At 39.5% G+C, this 21,089-nt stretch overlaps 3 protein-coding genes across 5 annotated transcripts in view; 1 reads left to right on the top strand and 2 right to left on the bottom strand.

The window, feature by feature from the left end:
- KIAA0753 (KIAA0753 ortholog) overlaps positions 1–8,459 on the bottom strand; it is a 29,856-nt gene extending 21,397 nt beyond the window's left edge. For both annotated transcript variants that reach the window (XR_002444003.1, XM_021415678.1), the window contains exons 1-9: positions 8,318–8,459; positions 8,027–8,132; positions 7,581–7,685; positions 6,239–6,851; positions 4,870–4,976; positions 4,531–4,593; positions 3,607–3,822; positions 2,306–2,504; positions 639–868 (exon numbers count right to left, since the gene is read on the bottom strand). Coding sequence is in view for 1 of the 2 variants with exons in the window: in XM_021415678.1 (XP_021271353.1) it covers positions 639–868; positions 2,306–2,504; positions 3,607–3,822; positions 4,531–4,593; positions 4,870–4,976; positions 6,239–6,851; positions 7,581–7,670 (1,518 nt within the window). In the remaining variant the exon portion in view is untranslated. The remainder of the gene's footprint in view (positions 1–638; positions 869–2,305; positions 2,505–3,606; positions 3,823–4,530; positions 4,594–4,869; positions 4,977–6,238; positions 6,852–7,580; positions 7,686–8,026; positions 8,133–8,317) is intronic.
- TXNDC17 (thioredoxin domain containing 17) lies at positions 8,485–10,941 on the top strand. Its single transcript, XM_021415702.1, has 4 exons — positions 8,485–8,794; positions 9,605–9,686; positions 9,943–10,018; positions 10,710–10,941. Exons 1-4 carry the CDS (start codon positions 8,653–8,655, stop codon positions 10,776–10,778), a joined length of 369 nt encoding a protein of 122 aa, XP_021271377.1. The 5' UTR covers positions 8,485–8,652; the 3' UTR covers positions 10,779–10,941.
- MED31 (mediator complex subunit 31) lies at positions 10,959–15,517 on the bottom strand. Of its 2 annotated transcripts, none has more exons than XM_021415700.1 (4): positions 15,226–15,517; positions 13,935–14,012; positions 13,164–13,260; positions 10,959–12,447 (listed from the first exon to the last, which is right to left on the bottom strand). In XM_021415700.1, the coding sequence occupies exons 1-4, from the start codon at positions 15,233–15,235 to the stop codon at positions 12,255–12,257; spliced, it is 378 nt and encodes a 125-aa protein (XP_021271375.1). In that variant the 5' UTR covers positions 15,236–15,517; the 3' UTR covers positions 10,959–12,254. The 2 variants fall into 2 exon arrangements, with proteins under 2 accessions (XP_021271375.1, XP_021271376.1); XM_021415701.1 differs by lacking the exon at positions 15,226–15,517 and adding an exon at positions 14,866–15,218.

The raw sequence follows: 21,089 nt of genomic DNA, 5'->3' as shown, positions 1-21,089 counted from the left end.
CCAGAACTAATGCCTCTTATTTTATTATGTTGGCCCACAACATCAGAGGCAGATGTTGGTGGGATGGCAGTAGAGGCTGAACCTTCCCAGTAATATTCTGTTACATTTTACTTCTGCACAACAGATAGCAGCAGAGGGGCAGTCTGATAAAATCGTGTCTGACATGGAAGCACATATGGAACAAAGGTGTGGAACTGAAATTCTTCAAGCAGAAAAAATGTCACCTACTAACATTAACATTAGCAGTGTTAACAACAGTACTGCTGAAGGCATTTTACATGACAAAATATGACCAGTAAGAGGAAGATATTTCAGCTTCAATTCCTAATTGAAATCTAATCACGTTAATTTCAAAAATGAAACCAGTTTTGAGCAAACAGTTCTCCTTGTTCATCCTGTTATTGTTTCCAGTTGTACAGTGCATTTCTGATGAGCAATAACACTATTTTTGAAAAACAGCTGATAAAATATAACCATCAGAAATAATGTAGGCAAATAACATCATTTATTTCCCTTTACTTCTGAACTCAAGTTAAAAAAAAAAGTGAGGAAGTACAAAGTCTGAAAGAGCCTTACACTAATGACAAGTCCCAGAGGACAAATTGAAGAAAGCATAAATTCTTTTAAAACTTCCATACCTGTGATTTTGCAGGTAATAATTTGTCTTTCTTCTTTAAAGAGCCACGTTGAAGGATGGGATCTTTTTTTACAGCTCTAGATCTCACCAGTGCATCTAGGCTTCCCTGTAAAATGGTATTTCTTTCCAGAGCGGGTAGATCATTTGCTTCCTGGAATTTATCATGCAATGTATGAGCGTGATTGTTCATTTTCTGAACTGCTGAAATTTCTGCAACATGTTGATGTTTATCTGTATCAAAAATAATAAAGAAATCTTCAACTGTAAGTTCAAGGGGGCAAGAATCATCTTAATGTCTATATCCAACTTCTCTGTTATGCTAGGTATACCCAATCACAAAACTGAAAGCTCTACCATAATTCAAAAATATCAAAATTAAAAGCAAAACAAATAAAAAACCCTCATATTTCCTGACAAGTATTAAATTAACTGTCTTTCTTACACTGATTCATCGAAGATTTAGCTTTATGTGTACACATATGAATATACATATACACATGAAAACATACACATTCTCTACTTACATAAAAACATATATACCTACACAAACACATACGCAGTCATGTAGTAAGCTATAATAGATTTCATGAAGTGGCAAAATATTGCAGTTACCAACTATTTCAAAACATGCTGGGAAAGAATAAAGTCCATTTCATATATAAAGTAAATGAAGAATAAAGAAAAGTAATTCCCAAAGGTTGCATCTCAATCTAGCAGTGAAAAACAAAGACTTCAGTTTAACTATTAGTTAATGTCTCTCTAAGTATCAAGACTGTGATTAGTGTGCAGCAGAGATGAATGGATTGTCAAGAACAAAAGCCACACCTCTCGAAATCTTTCAAAAGTAGAGAAACTACACAAACTAAGGAAATTCTGAGCCAAAGCTTCAGTACATCTTTTCACTCCAAACAGTTCTACAAACAATGATAGCTTTGCTGGAGACTTGCTAACGAACAATGACTTTGCATTTCAAAAGAATATATTTATACAGTATTTTCTACATAAATATTCAGATATATTCTGTGTGCACCGTTAAAATTAACTTGTCAACTGTCATTTAGGTATACATCATGGAAAAGCAATCCAAGTGTAGCTCAATGTAAAAGAAATAGACAAAAATAAAAACATGATGATGGTAATAATATAAAGAGACTTATAACCGTGCAGGTCTATCATCTCACGGTAACTGCTAGGGAAAAAAAACAATACAAGCATAGTAAAGCTACATGAATCTGATGACTACATATGGGCTGTTTAGCGATAAGCAGGACTAACGCGATGGAAATAGCGTTACAAAAGGTGGAAGGAAAATACAGCGCTCACCCGGATCGGAAGATTTGGGGCTCGCAGGAAAAGGCTCCCACCAAAGAGGGATCTCCAGGAAGAGATCCTTCCTCAAGGGCGGTCAGCCCTTAAATGAGGCCTAAGAGGAGTGGAGCCAGGCTCCACCCCTTCTGGTTGCACAGATGAATTGCCTTCACCTGTGCTCCCAGGACTGACTGGGTCTTTCCTCCAGGTGCTCAATCAGTGGTTCAGGCCATGACTCAGCAGTTCCCATACAGGCTGTTACACACTTCTGCCCAGCAATATGTAATGCACTAAAAAACTGAACTGCAGAGTGTAAGTTAACTAACAATTTACTAATAAAATGCAAACCAATCAAGAGACCTCTGGCAGCTGGAGATCTTCTAGGTTCTTGTCCATGTCGCTCCTTTAAGATGAGAGGCTTATTTTCTCCTTTTGGAGATGCTAGCTGCTTTCTGGCTGGAAATGTCTCAGCATTCACTGGAGATTTGCCATGAGATGTTGAAAGACATTTCTTCACTTTTTTGGGCGTCTGTTTCTTTTCCAACAATGAAATCAGATCCTGCATCAGATAATTATAATTTTAATTACTTTCTCAGTAAACATGACATAATAAAGAAAAACAAATTCAAGAGATTCTGGGTAACTGCAACTTTTTAGTGTGGCTTTGTTGTTGTTGTTGTTTTTGTTTGCTTGTTCATTGTTTTTTTTTTTGCAGTGACTAATTCTGACAGCTTGTTCACACAGAAGCATCTTTGTCTGATTAACTTCATCACATAAGAGGAAGTCTGCATTTTTTTAAATTTACAGTTGACTAACAAAATTATCTGCTTAAAGCACGTTAAAAAATAAATTGACATAAAGTCTATGGACAAAAAAAAATGCCCACATGACTAAGGTAAGACAGACAAACACATTTTCCATTTAGAAGTTCATTGTTAATTCTACCTTCTTCCCTATTCTAAAGCAACCACTGTTAAAGCGCTCATAAACAGTTCAGAATAATAAAAACATAGCTCTTGCAATTAGAACAATATTTTAAGATAAATAAAATATCTTGCAGCTATTGGATCAGCTGTTTTTATTTGAAATAATTAAATACTGATTTCAGAATAGTTCAGGTTATAAAGGTTATTAATTAAAAAATATATCCTGTAGTAAGAAACTACAGCAGGAAATGTGACTCAGAACTTCTGTATTATATCAACAGATGTTATAAAACATCAGATATTTCTAACAGAATTCATTTGAAGGGCAGAGAGCTTAAAACTGTAGCTACTGTCTAGACAATTCTGCAGCCACCATTGTATGTGAGGCACAGACTCATCACTAGTCCTGATGACTAAAGGGTACACTGCAGAACAATAGACATTTAACTTACACTAATATATTAAATGCAATTCTCTCAACCTTGAAAATGGGAAATGAATCAGAAACTTGTGTTCTGTTACCACTATCGCTACCAGTCCTCATTCCACCAGAACAGTGAATAAAGACAGGAACATCATAAACACAAACTGCAGCAGTAAGTTTCTGTGAACAGGATGCAACTTAATTTAGACTACTATTATTTATGAACATAGGAAGCATACCTATTAGAAAATATGGCCTTCTAATTAAAAAAAGCGTTAGATATTCTGCAAAAGCAAAATAGTTATTCCTACCTCAACTTGCGTCAAAATATCTATTATAACGTCAGAAGTTGAAGAATCTAGTTCTAGTTTGGCAGAACAGAGTGACAGCTGTCGAATGAGACTGCCCAGCTCCTTGTAGTGGGTAGGAATCCACTGCCCTGTTTGATCAGTAAACTGATTAGCAAATGCCTGCAAAGCTCGTATAGCTCCTCTGTGTGCTGCTGCCAATCTGGACACTGCTCGGGACTGGAAAAATGAAAAATATATACTTTAGTAGCTATAGTTTCTGTGAATATTGATACCATTGATACTATTCAAAGAATTGTTACCAACATTTCAGGCAGAAACACTCAAGATTTGGAATAATTCCAAAAAACAGTCAGTTAAGAAATCTCCTAAAGGTACTGCACAACAGTCCACATACCAAATACAATGCTAGCTTCATCTAAAACAGCATAGTGTTATAACTATGTTATAACTCCTGGTGTTTCTACTATTTTATGCCTATAAAGTCATGGGCTTGATCCCAATGTACAAAAGCACAACTGTAGAACATTCTCCATCCCCCAGAGTTTGTTTTCTTTTTAAAAAAGAAAATACAAGTGATGGATGGAAAGCCACAAGAGAACAATGAGATAATGCTGGCCAAACAGTATCAATTATCACAGCATTATCTCTCTGAATGATCATGGACAAACATGAAAATCAGAAAGAATGTCTATGACTGAGTGACATGAATGGGAAATTAAAAATAATAGTCAAGAGTAGAACAGAGCTTTACTCAGAAAAGCAAGTGGAATGAAACAGGAATTAGAAACCACATGAAAGCAGAAGGCCAACAGCCTTTTCCTCTCCAGTGTACTGTAGGCAGATAAGAACTTATAAGAAGATGGAAGGAGCAAAGGCAGCATGAGACCAAATGAGATATGTTTCTGTGTGATAATTCCATCTTACCTTTTTAGTGTGTTTGATTTTAAGAGGACTCAATTTTCCCAAATCATCCTGAATTTCTTTTACCTGTTCATCAAGAGGGGGAGTGGGAAAAGTCAGAATTAGCTCCATGTCTATAAATGAACAATAAGTTTTCACTGTAACATCTGAGTGAAAGTTCTTTTTTTCCAACAGTGATGCTCATATCTCTATTACCAGTCATAAGCGAAATCAGTCACACCACTCAGACACAAACTAGAATGTCATGGAAATTCATACACATTCCCATTAATTTCTCTTGTTTCAGTTCACTTGTGTCAAATTTATCACAATAAACATCCCAACTTGAAATGCTAGTTTTACCTGTTGCTGGAGTACATACAGCATCTGAGCTGATCGTGCAGCCTGTTTCTGCCTTTGAGTGCAAACTCGTCGCTCTTCATCAGCACCTAAATTTTCTTCATCTCTCTCTGAGAAGCACAAAATATGAAGTTTTATGTCTTAATTTAACATGTGCAAATCTTGTTTAAGACAAACGAACAAACAATTCAGCAACAAGAATCTTTCATGCAGAGCATCCTTGAGCAGTAACACAAGCTAGTTATTTTAACTCTACATTACGTATCTACATAGAACTTGACTAAATACTCTCATACAATACACCTTTTCAGATACAGTTTACAAAATAACTCATGACTCCTTAATCTCATTACAAACTTGCAAGTAAAATGCTCCCAGTTAGAAATATATTTAAACCTTCAGGTATTTATAATAAAGAGACCAATGCAATGTTATGTGTCTGGCTGGGATGGATTTATTGTTTTTCATAGTAACACGTATAAAGCTGTTTTGGATTTATGACTTAAAGCAGTGCTTATAACACATCCGTGTTTTGCCTGTTGCTGTGGAGCAGGTGCAGAGTTCCAAGGCTTTCTCTTTTTCCAGCTCTGTCCCCCAGGTAAGTAGGCTGGGAGTGTGCAAGAAGTTGTCCCAGCTGTGTCCCCTCACAACTGAACCAAACCAAAGAGATATTCCATGCCATATAAAACCACGCTCAGCAATAAAAAATAAGAGTTTTGGGTGAATGGAGAAATGTTGCCATTGCCCAGAGATTGGTTGGGCCCTGGGCTACTTGTGGGAGACAGCACATGATTGCCATTGTATCATCAGTTTTGTTTTTCCATCTTTCCTTCTCTTACTAAGCTACCTACTTCCCAACCCATGAGTTTTCTTGCTTTTCCTCTTCCTATTCTCTCCTCTGTCCTGCTAGAGGAGGAGATGAGCATAAGCAGCTCTGTGGTGTTTTGGTATTTAGACCACCACAGTGTCAGAAAGGACGTTAATCACTACACCGCACACCTATAAATTAGGTGAGTCAGACCTGTAAAATGGCATCGATTGTTGACCATTGTCACAGCTAAGAACGTGGTTAATCATGGCACTTGCAGTCAGAAGCTCTAGCTAATAGGTCTACACCAATATTAAGTTATTAAATAGTCTGCCACTAATTACTGCCATTGCAGGCTGAACTGGAACTCACTACAAGTACTCAAAGACATTAAACCTTGTTATTACCTATACTGGCTAACTATTCCAGTTGTTTTTCTATTCTCAAAAATCCAGAACTAATCTGATTTTAATCCAAGTCAAAAACAAACAAACAAGTAGAAAGAAGAGCAAATCAACAAACTCTCATGCATTTACATACAATAATTATTGTTCAGTCTTACACCTTTTTTAGTTAGGTCTTCAATTTTCTGGACACAACTTCTCAATTCTTTTTGCAGCCGTTGGATTTCAAGCATATTTTTATTTTTCTTTATTTCAACATTTGTCTTGGGGCCTGGCCTTCTGCTATGGGTGAGGGAAGAGCCCAAAACAGCTGGTATTAGCATTCCTTCATTTGGTGTGGAGAGATATACTTTTGTACCAGAGGTGGTTGTCTCCATTTTGGAAGACTGGACAAGTTTCTGCTGATATTTCAGCTGAGTTTGAGACTTGAGCACATTTTTCTTTTCTAGACTTTCAGACACTTTGTTCTTCTGCTCTTGTGACTTCTGGGACAACAATGATTTATTGACAGCATCTCCAAACACCTGCTGTTTCACTTGCTCTTCGAGATGCCTTCGTTTTATGTCCCTTTTGGCTAGATGAATGGCCAATTTTAGTCTCTCTTCAGATATCACTGAAAACATGCCAGAGCTTCTTACGCTGGGGTCATCACTTCCAGCTAGATTTCTCTGATCATTAGATGGCTTCAATTTTTCTATTGTAATTGGATGAGGGTTAGAGAATCTGAGAGATAGGTTCTCTGGAACTGCTGGAACATTCCTATTAAACTGGAGCTGTTTCAAAGTGTAAACAGAAATTGATGTTACACAGAACTCTTTATGTGGGTCATGACCCTCTAGTGCACAACAGTAAGGAAAACGAACCCTCTTTCATATTACAGTGCATTCTGTCACGATGGTACTTAATGCACGCAAGGATTCCCTCCACTCAGATAAATGCCAGTATTCAAAATGATTTTGAATTAAGCATGCAGATATTCTTGTAAATAACATTAGGTACTTATTTGCACCTTTGGGTAGACACCCACAACAAAAAATCTGCTCTGAAATGACCAGGTAACAGACAATACCATTACAAAGATTTTAAAGAGCTCTGGCAATGAAATTAGTAAGTTATAACAACAGCTACGTTAGTAATAAAAATAGGTATTATTGTATCATACCATAAGCAGAGTTACAAAGGTAACAGATGGACAAATGATTGATGAACGCATGATGAAGGAAAAATGGAAAACTGAAATGCAGTAACAGAATAAAGTTTCTAGGTTCAGTGACTATGTGCTAGAGTAGGAGATTAAGACAGGCAAATAGTATTTACAGGTGTAGTTTCAGTTCAACACAGGAAAAAAAAAGGGTTAAGATTATGAGTGATGGTATCATGAAAGCAAGTATGAAGATCTGACATTCATGAGTGGCCTATCCCAGGAAATGGGTCTCACTCATCTTTTTCTAGTGATCACAAATGAAAACCAGTTCAGCACTGCTGAAGAAGTCAAACAATACCTGTGTTCGTAAAGACTTTGCTTCACTCCTGTATAGCTGGGTAGTGGGTGCAAACGGAGCACCAGACAAAGATGGCCTGCTTGGTCCCATCGCGTTGACCTGATGCTGAAAATTGAGTTATTTGTCCTTTGCTTACAATTACAGTTACGGATATAAGAAGAATCATGCACTATTTCTGTCTCTGAAAGGGAATCCCAGGTCTTATATGAATAACAAACAGATAGAGAACCAATCTGAGGAAGCACACAGAAACAGGAAATAGATCAAGTGTCTTTATACAGGTGGTATACAAAACGAAAATTACATTCCTGCTGCTTAATGCAACATTTACCATTTATATCCGTATTTTACACACTCCCAGAAACGCCGAGGAGCACTGCCACAGGCTTTGGGGCTCACATTACAGCTCATCAGAACATTGCAGGACTTCTATAGCTGTTACTTACCTACAAGGGGAATAGCGTTGTGTAAAAGTATGAAAACAGAGTAAGGCAGTGCTCAGGGCAGCAGGCTCATGTCTTATCACCAAAGGAACGTCGATCACAGAGCATTCTTCAAAGAGAAGAATTTGAAATATAAGTGATGTGTCGAGATCATCAGAAAATTATATCTCCTGCAATTGACGTCGGGAATTAAAAACCGAAGCTGCTGCTTCTTTAGCGGCTGGATCAGGACTTTGCCACTGCTCCTCAGCTCAGCCCGTACCGCCCGCCCGTTGCCACAGCCCCAGAGCTTACCTACCGCGCCTGCCCGAGGGCTCGGTCACGACGCACCGCCCCAGGCCGGAGACGGGCAGCGGAAAGCCGCGAGCTGCGCCCGGCGGCCCGAACCCCGCCGGGGACGACCCGCAGCGGCCCGCTCCTCGCCTCAGACACAGCGGGAAGGCACAGCCGCCGCACACGCCTTGCAGGAGCCTGGTCCGTCCCCCAGGGGAGCACGGTTCAAACTCGCTACCGGCGACCGCCGCCGCTGAGACCGTCGGGAAGCAGCGCGGCGCCGCACTACGGTATCTGGGACGGGCCCGGGCAGGGCCGCGCCTTCCCGCCCTCGCTTGCCGCCTCTCGCGGACGCCATGGGTTGGGAGGAGAAGCAGGTCCGTGGGTACGGCGAGTTCGTGCAGACGGCGCAGCGCTACCACGGCCGGCCCATCTTCGCGCTCTTCTGCGGCGACAAGGATGCCGAGGGCCGGAGCTGGTGCCCGGACTGCGTGACGGGTGAGGCGCGGGGGGGCGCGGGGCTGGGGGGCTCCCCCATGAACTCCGGCCTCCTCCTCTCGGCCCGCGTCAGGCACGGGCCGACGGACAGCGCTCGGCAGCCGCTCTCATTGGTCTGAGGAAGGAGGAGCGGCGCTGGGTGTCCTCCTGGGGGACGCGCGGTGGGGACTCTGGGGCTCGTGGCGCGGAGCCTGAACCCCATGAGCGCGCGAGGTGTGGAATGCAATCTCCCGCTGCGGTTACCTCCGTCCTTACTCCAGCCGCCGCTGCAGGCCGCTGTGACTGGGAGCTGCCACAGCTGCTGCAGTGCCGAGCCGCCCACGCGTGGAATGTAACGCTGTTCAGCAGAGGCTGGCGCCAAGGATGGCTTTTCTGTGTCTCAGAAAAAAAAATTCGGTGTAAATCTTACATGAATCCACTTCTGCTTTACCTAACAAAAGGCAAAAATAACTTATCGGTGTCCGGGAGTGGAATACGAAGGCAGGGCCTCGGAATGCATTACACTGAACTTAATGGATCATACATGCCATATTACATAAGACAGAAGCTTGCTGCTGTTCAGCTTGGTCTCCTCCAGGCAGCGGACCACATGTTCTTCTGACTTGTTAGAGCAGCAATTTGCCTTCCTGCAAAGGCCAGTCCCTTTAACATTGAGTATATACATTCTGCAGTTCTTATGGCTGACCACATGAAACAAAGTATAGATCTCTGCCTGAAACAGACAAAGCATTAACTAGCAGCATCACTCATCAGACTAAGTGCTCATGATTCTGTAGCATGGCATATTAACGTTAAGAAATTACTCTCTAGCTGAACCAGTTGTGAGGAAGGAACTTCATAACATGCCTGATGAATCAGTGTTCATCTACTGTCTTGTTGGAGACAGAGCCTAGTAAGTAACTTTTAATGCAAACAACTGACATTACTTTGCTCTTCCTGGCCTGGAGGTTAACTAACCTGCTGGTACTAACGACTGAGTTCTGTGACTGTAGAGGTCTACAGTTTCCTTAAGTGGACTATTTGCATGCTTTCTCTAAGGAGGAGGTTGGGGAGGTGGGAGGCAGAATCATCCCTCTGAAAGAATTTTAACAGGCAAATTTCAAACTGTATTTTTACAAGTTCTGTTTAACTACACTCTTTGTTAACAGCTGGAAAGATCCTAACAATGAATTCAGGAAGAATCTGAAACTAACAGGAGTGCCTACACTACTTAAATACGGAACAGTAAGTCATTTATTGTATGCTGTGGATCTACATGCATGCAGGGGGGAAACTGCCAGGAGCTTATGGCAATAAATGTGTTTGCTGTCCATGTTTTCTGATACTTTCTCTTGTTTTAAGAGAGTAGACAGGGAGACCTTTTGGCTCTTATCCATGCACTTTTGCTAGATCAAACAGATCAGTTCTCTCTTAGGGAACCACCCACCTCCTGTAGAATGTTCTCTGTAATAAGTGTCAAATAAAATACATACACTTAACACATCATGTGGGAGGGGTAGACTAAATACTTAGCAACATGTTGTTAGCTTTCTGACTTGCAGCTTCTGAAATATTAAGAACTCTAAATGCTGAATTATAGGAGTGGAGTAGGACTGTGTGTAGCGTGCTCCTAATTCAGACAGACTACAGCTCTCACTCCTGTGTACTCTCTTATTTGAGAACATTAACATACCACACCAAGTTTTAACTTGGACCCATTATCTAAATTAGCAGTTACTTTTGTAGGAATGCTTCGAAGAACAGAAGACACACAGGCATTTTTCAGCTATCCTTACATTGCTTGCTCCACTCCACACACCAACTTCCACTTGCTATCTAGCAAGAACAGTTGCCGTTGTATGGCTAATATTGCACACAAATAGCTGAAGTCTAGAACAGATTTTTTAATTGCTCCTAAAAACATCTTTTCTTTCAGCCTCAGAAGTTGGTTGAAGAAGAATGTTTTAAAGCAGATCTTGTGCGTATGTTGTTTACTGAAGACTAAATCCTCCACTGGTCGATCATTTATGAAGATGTTTATCTTGTTAATTGCATTGTCCATTCGTGGAATGCTCACTTTTTTTTTTTCCCCCAAACTATCATGGTAAATTACTTCTGACTAATCAAGATAAATGTCATTAAATTCCAGGTTCAAACCTTTCACTAAAGTCTTGCAACAAAAAACTGTTTTGTTTTCTTCTTTCTTGAAATAAATTTGAGTTTGCCAAGTCTTTACAAAGAAGCCAAGCTCAAGATATAAACCAAGGCAGCAGCAGCCTACATTTACTGAAGAGTAATACTTAATGGCTAAGTTACACCTTTAATAGTGTAGGAGGGGGAAGTGGAGAGGAGCAGGTAGAAGAAACAGAAAAAAATGCTTTCTCTTCCTGAAGCTAATTTTATGCAGCTGCTGAAGCTGTTAAGATAAATTTTTAATACCAACAATGTTTAATGGCTTATCTGTTCAGCGCAAGTACAATGAGCTGAAGGCTAGCAGTCTTGTCACTGATTGCGCTGCAGCACCTACTCCTACAAGAATATGAAATACAACATGAATACAGCATGAACACAATCTAAAATGAAATCCCTCATAGCTACCGTGGTCTGCATTTTTACAAAAAAAAAAACAAAAAACAACCTAACAGCTATACAAAAACACATGTTGTTTCTCCAATTTTGCAAGCATTTACACCTTCTCTGTAACAGAAATTGTTTTCATTACATGTAGTGTAGAAAAGTGTAAGAACATCCAGTATTTCACTGGAAGACCAAGATTAAAGTAAACTGGCTTTGTAGATACGCCAGAAGGAAACAGGCCATAGCTCTATCCCACTGAAGTTTATCGTTACTCATCTCTGCTCCACCCTGGCAGCTCTTACCTCTTCACGCTTCATTTTTTCTACCTAAAATGCACTGTTAAGAGAACCCTCTAAGACACCCCTGCCCACCCCTCAAAAAAAAAAAAAATTACCAAGTAAACAGAATGGACAAGTAATAGCCCGGCTCTGTTTCCAGGCAAAAAAAATACAAAATAAATTTTGTGCAACAATCATAATCACTTCAGCTTTGCTCATAAAAAGCAGTACATGGGGGAAGTCTTAGTCACACTTGTAGACATCGTTGTTCTTCAGGGAACATGCCTACACGGTAGAGACTTCTGACCTACGCTTTCTGTTACGATACAGCAATGTCAGTGCCCTCAAAAGGTAGGTTTGGTTGTCAAAAACAAAAGGAACAAATACCAGAAGCAATGTTCTTAGCAAGATTGTCCATGCTACAAAAGAAATGGCAGAATTAGGTGTTTCAGTCTTCTATCATAAGGAAGTTGATACAAGTTGGTGAAAGACAAAGTCATCTGACAAATCAAAAATTAAATGTACTCAGCAAAATCTACAAAAGACAAAGACTTCATTCCTTTCCTGTAAATATTTGAATTAACCCAAATATTTGAATTAATCATCATCACTCTTCCAAGTGCTTTTCATTTTACAGAGGTGTTGTTTTGTTGCTGCTGCTCTGCTAGCGCTTGCTGGAGGCGCATTCTCTTCCGTGAATAGTGCTGCCAGTGAAGAATCTGCTGCTCATCAATAAACTTAGCGCACTGAGCATTTACCAGTTCTTTGCGAAAGTGTTCATACTGGAGCAGCTCTAACATATGCAAACACTGAGGATACCTGGATTAAAAAAAATAATAATACAAGTTTTACAAGGTACGCTAAAACTGGAGTCTCCAGTATCTCTCCAGTTCATTATTTTAGTCATTTAGTGCTTTACTCAAGTACCAAAACACTGAAGGCTGTACATAATTCTATGCACTGTACCTTAATATCTTCAGTAAGTACAAGGCTAGAAAACACGGAATCCGATAACAATATAAATACATATACATACTTGCTTAGAATAACTTTTCTAAACATTAGATTTCATTAAAACAAATACAAATTAACTAGAATAGCTGTTTCTGGAACTCATTTAAAATAAACAAACTTTTCAAAAAATGTGAAAGAAGTTTAACAAACAAACAAAAAAAAATGATTTTTTGTGTAGGTATCAACAGTGCAAGAATCACTCTCAGAACGTACTTAGTGGGCTGAAGTAGTTTTGTCCCATTATGTTCAAGAATCTTGTTTTATGCAGATACAAGGTGCAGATAAAGGCTGCAAAAGGAAAATTCCATGCATAACTCAAGAATGAAAAGTTCGTTAATTCTGTCTATTCCCGTTACATCCAGACTACAGGAAACAGGAAAATTTATACTGCGTATAAACACCTGCCCACAGTGCAGGTTGTGGTTGCAGGGAGAAATCAAATATTGACATGCTGATTTACAGTGCATAACAGAAGGTAAAAATGATTAAAATGCAGAAACCTAAGGGATTTTAATACTTACTTCAAGTATTTTGCATATTCAGGTTCTTTCCAATACAGTAAATATTTAAGATAGTTTACAAAAGCTTTGTCTTTGAAGTATCCTCTTTGTGCAAGAACTGAAATAAAATGACAGACAAGGAATTGTCAGCTACAGAAATATGAAACATTTACAAAACTTCAAGAATATGTATTCACAAAACTGTACAAAAGATGCACTTGAATCATTATTTAATCATTACAAGTTTTTACAACTCAAGAAAAAATAAATACAAAGGGAAAATAGGTATTTTAAGTCAACATTCTAAGCATAATAAGCTAGCCTTATCTCCTCTGCCATATATCTTTTATACAGCAACAAGGAAGTGAACAGTTTTCAAAAACAGGAACTTCTGACATGTTAAAACTGTCAGGGAAAAGCAGAGAAATTAAGTACTCTACCTGAAACTATTATTAGCATTAGTTAAATTCTGGTTTCAGATAAGAGAGTACTTCTTAGATGTGAATGAAATTATTTTTTAGTACAGATGTGAACTTATTCTCCACCAGACCGATGCATTTTATTTCAATAAATATTCATTTCACATTTTAAAGGTGTCATTTCCTCCCTCTTCCACCCCACCTTTGAAATTTGGACAAATTAAATTATTTTCAGACTACTTTTATCCTCTTAAAGATCTCTTTCCTTTTCTTTGTTTACCCTTCCCCCCCACACACACTGTTTAACATTACCTGTAATCATTAAGCTATTAAATAATATTAACTTCTCAGGATCCTGATATTAAGTACTCACAGTTGAGATAATTGGGATTTGCTAGACACTGAACAAACTCCAACTCTAGCTGGAACCGAAGTCGATTTCCTGTATCATCTGATATACATGAGAAAAAAAAAGTTAAAACTGGACCCACGTGATAGATTTGAAAGTCCATTTCTCAATTTGAGCCATACAAATAGAAACATTTAAACAGGAGATAAAGCAGTAAGAGCCCACAATAAATATGGGCTCATTTAGCACAGTCTTTTCTATTACATGAATCAGTGTTGGGCCCATGTTAGTATGTGTGCTGTTGGTTTTTTTTAAACAACTAAACAACATGCAAATAAAATAAAGGAAAAGGAAAGAGAAAGGGACCTGGTATTGGTACAGGGAAAATTTAAGAAAGTAAGAAAAGAGTACTACAAACATCTCACTGAAGGCCTCCTTGCACATAATTTAAGAAATACTTACTGTGAGGATGCAATTTTTTTTTTTTTTTTTTTTTGGTACAAAAATGTCTCACTTTAGTGAGAATCCTGCAGTGTTCTCGCACTAATGGCGTACAGCAGCCACTGGTGACATACCCCAGGGGGCAATACAAGATCCTGCTCTCCTTTGAAGAAAGGCTGAGGGAGCTGGGCTTGCTCAGCCTGGGGAAGAAAAGGCTCAGGGAGATCTTACTGTGGTCTTTCAGTACAGAAGGAGAGCTTGTAAGAAAAGATACAGATTAACACTTCACACTGGCTGAGAAAAAGACAAGGGGGAATAGCTTTAAACTAATGGAGAGGAGACTTAAGCTAAATGTTAGGAAGAAATTCTTTTCCAAGACGGCGCTGAGGCCCTGGCACAGGCTGCCCAAAGCTGCAGGTGCCCCACCCTCGGAGATGCCGAAGGCCAGGCTGGAAGGGGCGCTGCGCACGGCAGAGGTGGCACAAGGTGACCTGCAAGGTCCCTTCCAACCCACCCATTCTGTGTCTCTATGAAAGATTTAGCTGCTCGACCACAGATGCAAAGTGGGATGCTCTCCGACGCCTCCACTGCCACGGCGTCCGGGAAAGTAAGAGCCGCAGTGTCTCCACAAACTACGCTAAGGGCTCCAACGGGGCAAACCGGGAGCGGCCTGAGTAGGGCAGAGCCGGCCGGGCAGGGCAGCTGGAGTCTGTCCCAAGCACCTCTCCCGAGGAAAGGGGTTCAGAGCCTGTCCGGCCCCAAGCACCCGCGCCCGAACCGGCCCGAGCTCTCTGCACGGCAGGGCCACCGGCGCTCTCTCCCTGGCCCGCAGCCACTCGCTCTGCCCGACCGCCACCGCGCTGCGCTCGCTCACCTGCGTCCATGGCGACGTACTGAGCAGCACTCCCCGCCCAGGCTCAAAATGGCGGCGGGAGGGCCCGCTGACGGCAGACGGAAGCCCGGCGGAGAGGTGCACCGAGGCAGGCTGGGAACGCGGCGGCATCTGCCCGGCCACGAGCTGGAGCGGGCGTGCCGGAACGTCATCCGCCGAGCGAGCGGGAGGGCTTGCGATAAGAGCCGTGTCGGCTGCGGGACACGGGCCCCGCACTTACCTGGCACTACTGTGGCTCTTCTCGGAGGCAGTGCCATGGCGTCAGGGCCTCTTTTTCTCTTTGTTCTTTTTTTTTTCTTCCCGTGGATCTTTGCGCTTATGTTTTCATCATTGTACCATTAGCGAGCCGTCAGTGCTGAAGGTCTTCCAGGAGGGTCTCTTATTCCTTCTTTGAACCGTTCATGCTCTAACATCACAGATTTAATGATGTATGTTGTGTAGAAAACAACCTTTAAAAAAAACCTAAAGTTGGAGTAATTTATTCTTTTTTCCTGTCTTGAAAGGGAGCTGTTACCAGACGGGCAGTTCAGTTCCAAGTCCATTAGAAGGTGCCTTTGGGATCAGTGTTCTAGTTAGTTTTTTTCCTAGGCATGGGTATGCTTGAGCAGCGAAGGGTCAAAGATGACTGTATGCCCAGAACGTCCATTTTAACTTTGTACTGGACAAGCAATTGTTGAACATTTCCAAAGCAGAAGGAAACGGAAAGGAGGGAATCGCTCCTAACAGACCTGTTTTGCTGGTTGTTTTTGTTGTTGTTGTTTTGTTGTTGGTTGCACTGTTGTTTGTTTTTCTTCCTCCTTCTGCATGTTGGACTTTTTCTTGTTTTTCCCGTAGCAACTTTATAATGATCTGATTTCAGTCAACCTTTACAGTTAATTCCTTATTCATTAAAAAGTTTTATCATAGTGAAACCAGTTGAACAAACACTCCAGGAATGTGGAACAGGACTGCACCATTGCATCTGGAAACAAGTCCAGCTCTCGGGTTGCAAATTTATTCCTAATGCTGCATTTATGCCTGGGGTTACACACTAGATTTTCAAATCTTGGTTAAAACAAAGACGTGTATGATTTAGCACTGTCAAGCTAGCTCAGTTTCATTGCTGCTATGATTGCATTTTTAGGCACTTGTGTAACAGTATGCACTATACAGACTTAGCATGAATCCTGACTAATTCTATTTTTTTTTTCAAATTTATGTCATTTGTGCTTTTCATTTGTTAAACTATTTTCAGTGTCTTAGCATTTTTCTGTAATGCTATCTTTTTCTGTGTAGTGTGATTATTCCCCCTTACCCCCCACTAGAAATTAAGTTATAAGACTATCTAAAGAAGGCATTGCTTTCCTTAATAAAATAGGACCTTTTTTTTTTTTTTGACAAGGTTTTAGTGGTTATGGAGTACTACCATTCCTGTAACAAAATTAGCAAGTCACTCCCCAGTAAACACAGACTTTCGTCTAAAAGCAGAGATCAAACAGATCCCATGCATCTGCATTGCTATTCTGGAATGTGATGTATCTCCCAAGACTGAATTCAGTGGAGAGAATCCTAAGAAAGGCTTGGTCACATGAATTAAATTACTACGTAGGTTTGCCAGAGTAAAGTGAAAGAACTCAATTATTGGCCATCAAAATTGAAAGTTAGAATCATACTTTAAAGACTAAGAACGTTCTCTAGGAAAAGCTGGATTTATTTATGCTTTTAAATATTAGCTTACTCAAACTTTCAGGGAAGAGGTATCAAGATGCATGCCTGAGCAGGAATTTTCCTTTTTATCATCATGAAACCATAACATCACTGCCTCAATTTCTCCTTTTATAGGATCTAAACGGCTATCCCTGTTGTTATCTGTTTGAGCACTGGTGCTGAACCCTTGTTGTTTTCCTAAAGCATTTTGAGAGTATGCTAATAGTAGATTTAGATATAAAACAGACACTAGCTAATAAACTGATAGATAAGAATGTTTTCTATCTGAAGCAAATAAAGCTATTCAAAGTTAAAAATTACACTCAAAAAAAGGACGCATTGCTGCAGCAGTAATTATAGACAGCAGCAGGTAAGTGACAATAAAATCAAGTTTGTGATATGTCCTTATAAATTATATATTTAGGAATGATATATTTATGCACAGGAGAAAGTAGAGTCTTGTATGATGTGCTGTTAGCTCTTGAAGATGGAAACTGGGGAAGTGAGACATTGCTAAGAGTTTATGATATACAGTACAGTCCATTTGCATCAGAAAGAAAAGGTTCAGCAAAGCTTCACAATTGAAAACAGTGATCTTGTTGAACAGTAAGTACTTCATACCTAACGCTCGGACCCTAAGACATCTGCTTTCATTCATACGTTTACCCACCTGCTTTTTTTATAGAATGCAAACTTATACTGACATGGATAATGACATCTTAAAAGATCTTACTTGTAGAATATAATACAGATCTTTGCAGACTGGAGAGCATTCTGCTTCAAATAGAGTTAAATAACAGAGAACAGAGTATGCATTATGTTAGCATTATGTTATAAATATAACCAGCCAGTACAAACTCTGCAATTTTTTTACTCCTATGTTATAATTGTAATTGAATAGAAGCAAGATCATAGTTATCACTGACTGAAACAATTGTTAGAGCATATTTAATTAAAGGCTTAACTGTTCATCAAGTTCTATTTTTTTTGAGGTCAAGTAACAGGCAGGTAACATGCATTTCAGAAGTGAAGCTATGATGGTCACAGTAGAACAATCTTCATTTGAAGTCTATTAAACCCTGTCGAGCGAAGCAGAAAGTTTGGCAAAAGGGTGTAAAAAGACTTAGAAGTCTGTGGCTTACAGACACGGCAATGCGTACTCATGTGATTATGGTACTCCTCCATATACAGAAGAATTCAAGACTAAAAATCAAATGTTCAGAAAGCATTTTGTTTTTCTTTAATAAATTAGCTAGAAATGTCAGTCTTCTTAGGAGATGCAGAATGCAGGTGACTTTGAGGTCAGCCTTTAGTGAGGGGCAACATGCTTTGACCTTTAGAACAACACTGCAAGGAACATCTTCACAGAAGTACTGCTTGTCATTTTGAAGCCAATTTTAAGGTACTTTAAGGAAATAATTCTGTAGTGAGCCAAGAAATATGGGTCCTTATTTTTAAAAAAATAGAGAAGCATCCTGGCTCCACAACTGACAACAAAGGTTGAAAATGTTACCTACTCCTCCACTATAGCCTAAAAGCTCAAGAGCCAGATGAGCACACCATCACCCCACATGCAGAAGTACTGACTAACTAGATTTTGGATGTCTAGGTTTAGGTTGTTTGGATTTGGCTATACCAGACCAGCAGGTAAATGGTTTTTGTAGGTTTTGTAACTGATAAATACATTTTAATCCCCCTCCTTCCGATTTCCAGACATGAACAACAGAAGTAAGTAGAAGAGTATTGCACAAAGCTTCCCTAACAGCTCAGACACTGAATTCTTGCCTACTGAAGGTGGTCAAAACCTCCAGGCTTTCCTGAAATTCTGAAGGGAGTGGAAGGGCACTAGAATAATTGTCTAGAAAAATAAAAGTTGGTAGAAGATCAAGCACATTGTTCATCCCTGAAATGCTGAATGGGCCAGACTGCTGTAATCTGAGCTGGAAACCCAGATCCAGAAGACCTTTAGACTTAAGGACACTTAGGACAAGCGCTAAACCACATGCAGTATTGAGATGGATCGTTACTAGGAGAAGCATTTCCAGTGTGCAATACCGTTAGCCCATCAGCCCTCTTATTCAAGAGAACATGGTCTTTAATTCCACCAAACATTTATTTCGGCCACCAGGTCTATAACGCTGATAGCCTTAAGTATTCATATTTAGATAAAAATGAGTCATGCTAGTGAAATCATCGGGGCTAAATATAAAAACCAAGAAATTAATTGTTTGGATTTTCTTTTTTTTTTTTTTTTTTCCATTATCACCTCACCTGCCTGATTTGAGAGAATCAGGAGAACCAGATTCTTCCGATCTTGTACAGGAATGTATAGCTGCTCTTGAAATAGCACTGCACTTTTATAGCTGAAGAAAAGAGTGCTAGAAATGCAAGGTCTCTGGTAATGAAAATGTTATGATTCGTGGAATTCCTTCCTGCTGGCAAGTAAAACTTCAAATATCCCATACAAGTTCACCCACAAGCTCATCCACCCATGATGAAAATAACTTTAATTCTTGGTCATTGCAAAGGTGGTGTACAAATAGTTACAATTTCATGGATGCCTATGTAAGTATTTGGCAAGGATGTAAGACCCTTTAGCTGCATGCTAGCCAACCTGCCAATACTTATAGTTAAGACTGTACAGCACTCAGGCAAACAAAAGTGCTGAATTCCTTAGGGAGCAAATCTAAATATACCTCATGTAGACAAGTCCCATAATCTCTGAATGTCAGGCCTACGCTAGAATGGATTATGTCCAACATTACTTAAGTAATGCGCAGTAACCTGGAGCTTATTAATAATTACATAGCAGTGTAAAACACACCTTGACATGTTACTTGTGTTATGTTTAATTTTATTTCTTGCTGTATTGCAGAGTTAAAATCTTAATTAAAATATTTTGAGTAATTGCTATAAAATCACATTTTCTTTGGGCTAAGTTCTTCAGTCTCGCTTGGCCCCTTGCTCATACGTTACAATTAATAACCTCTCTGCCAGTTAGCTCTTTGGTTGTTTTTTTTTTAAGCCTAATGAAAGCAGCCTATTGTATTTTGAATTTTGTATTTTTTTTCCCCAGGCCACTTTCTATTAAAAAAAAATTAAAAAAGCATAAAGAAATTAATGTACATGTTTGTATAGAACACTAAGGAATGTTAAACTTATCTCTTACTATAATAATAATTTCAGAACTGTTTGATGTTGCAGACCTCCAGTTGTACTGTTGCAAGAACAAAAGGAGCAAATGTGCCAGGATCTGTTCCTTGATTATTTTTGCTTTCTCTTGAGCATATTGAGATCAATATAATACTTTACATTTCCTTAACTGACTTTGGGTCCCTCACCACCATAACTATACAATTTGCTTTGGAAATTCAAGAGAAAAGATAAAAATCTAGTGAAAGTTTAGCATTCTGGGATGACTCTTTCTCCCTATCTCAAACTGAATTATAAAAGTAACTATAAAAACGAAGGGAAATAGCACACATTGAATACGTGTTCATCTGGAATTCAGAGTCACCACTGTCAGTTTAGGTACTTTTATTAATTATTTGGCTGAATGCCTTCAATACAGCTCTTCTCTGTTTCTATGCAGGTGAACAATTAAGTTATTATTGGGAGATTCTATGTTGATGCAGTGTATGCATTAAAGCTAGAATGACCAAAAAACAAAACAAAACAAAAAAAGACAAACAAAACAACAACTTAGCACAAGCAGATTTGATCTTCATAAGGAACACTCCATGCTGGAGATTCTTAAACATCAGCAGGATGAACATACTCAAGAGCACTGTATTTCACTGGAGGTGTATGTACTGACCACACTCAGATGAATGAATGTCTTGGCAATTTGGAAAGGCACTGCTTACATTTATTTCTTCTCCTTATCCCCACACAAGGGTAAACATGATCCCCTCTAAGATACCACAGTGTGATCTGTTACAGCTCTTGTTTTTCTAGAAACATATCCTCAGCCTTGCAATCTCTTCACAGCACTTTTCCTGGGTGAACACCACTGTCATCTGTGCACCTTCTCTAGGAAAAAGCATCTGGCATTTAGAACAGCAAACAGTAATAATGTTATTTGAAATGTCATTCTGGGAGTACTAGAACTAAGGAAACTAATTTCCTGTAAACAAAACTGCTAGTGATAGTTTCTCTGT

This window comes from Numida meleagris, chromosome 18 (genome assembly GCF_002078875.1).
Source record: "Numida meleagris isolate 19003 breed g44 Domestic line chromosome 18, NumMel1.0, whole genome shotgun sequence".
Taxonomy (NCBI): Eukaryota; Metazoa; Chordata; class Aves; order Galliformes; family Numididae; genus Numida; species Numida meleagris.
Note: the sequence above shows the minus strand (reverse complement) of the source record. Positions and strands in the feature narration are given on the sequence as shown.

What these genes read in the sequence shown, in the direction of transcription:
- TXNDC17 (XM_021415702.1), top strand. Translation starts at nt 8,653, where the DNA reads ATGGGTTGGGAGGAGAAGCAGGTCCGTGGGTACGGCGAGTTCGTGCAG. An exon ending in GTGCCCGGACTGCGTGACGG is followed by an intron (nt 8,795 to 9,604) that starts GTGAGGCGCGGG and finishes ATTACTCTCTAG; the next exon opens with CTGAACCAGTTGTGAGGAAG. An exon ending in CACTACTTAAATACGGAACA is followed by an intron (nt 10,019 to 10,709) that starts GTAAGTCATTTA and finishes CTTTTCTTTCAG; the next exon opens with CCTCAGAAGTTGGTTGAAGA.
- MED31 (XM_021415700.1), bottom strand. An exon ending in AAATCCCAATTATCTCAACT is followed by an intron (nt 13,261 to 13,934) that starts GTGAGTACTTAA and finishes ATTTTATTTCAG; the next exon opens with TTCTTGCACAAAGAGGATAC. An exon ending in GAATATGCAAAATACTTGAA is followed by an intron (nt 12,448 to 13,163) that starts GTAAGTATTAAA and finishes TTTTTAATCCAG; the next exon opens with GTATCCTCAGTGTTTGCATA.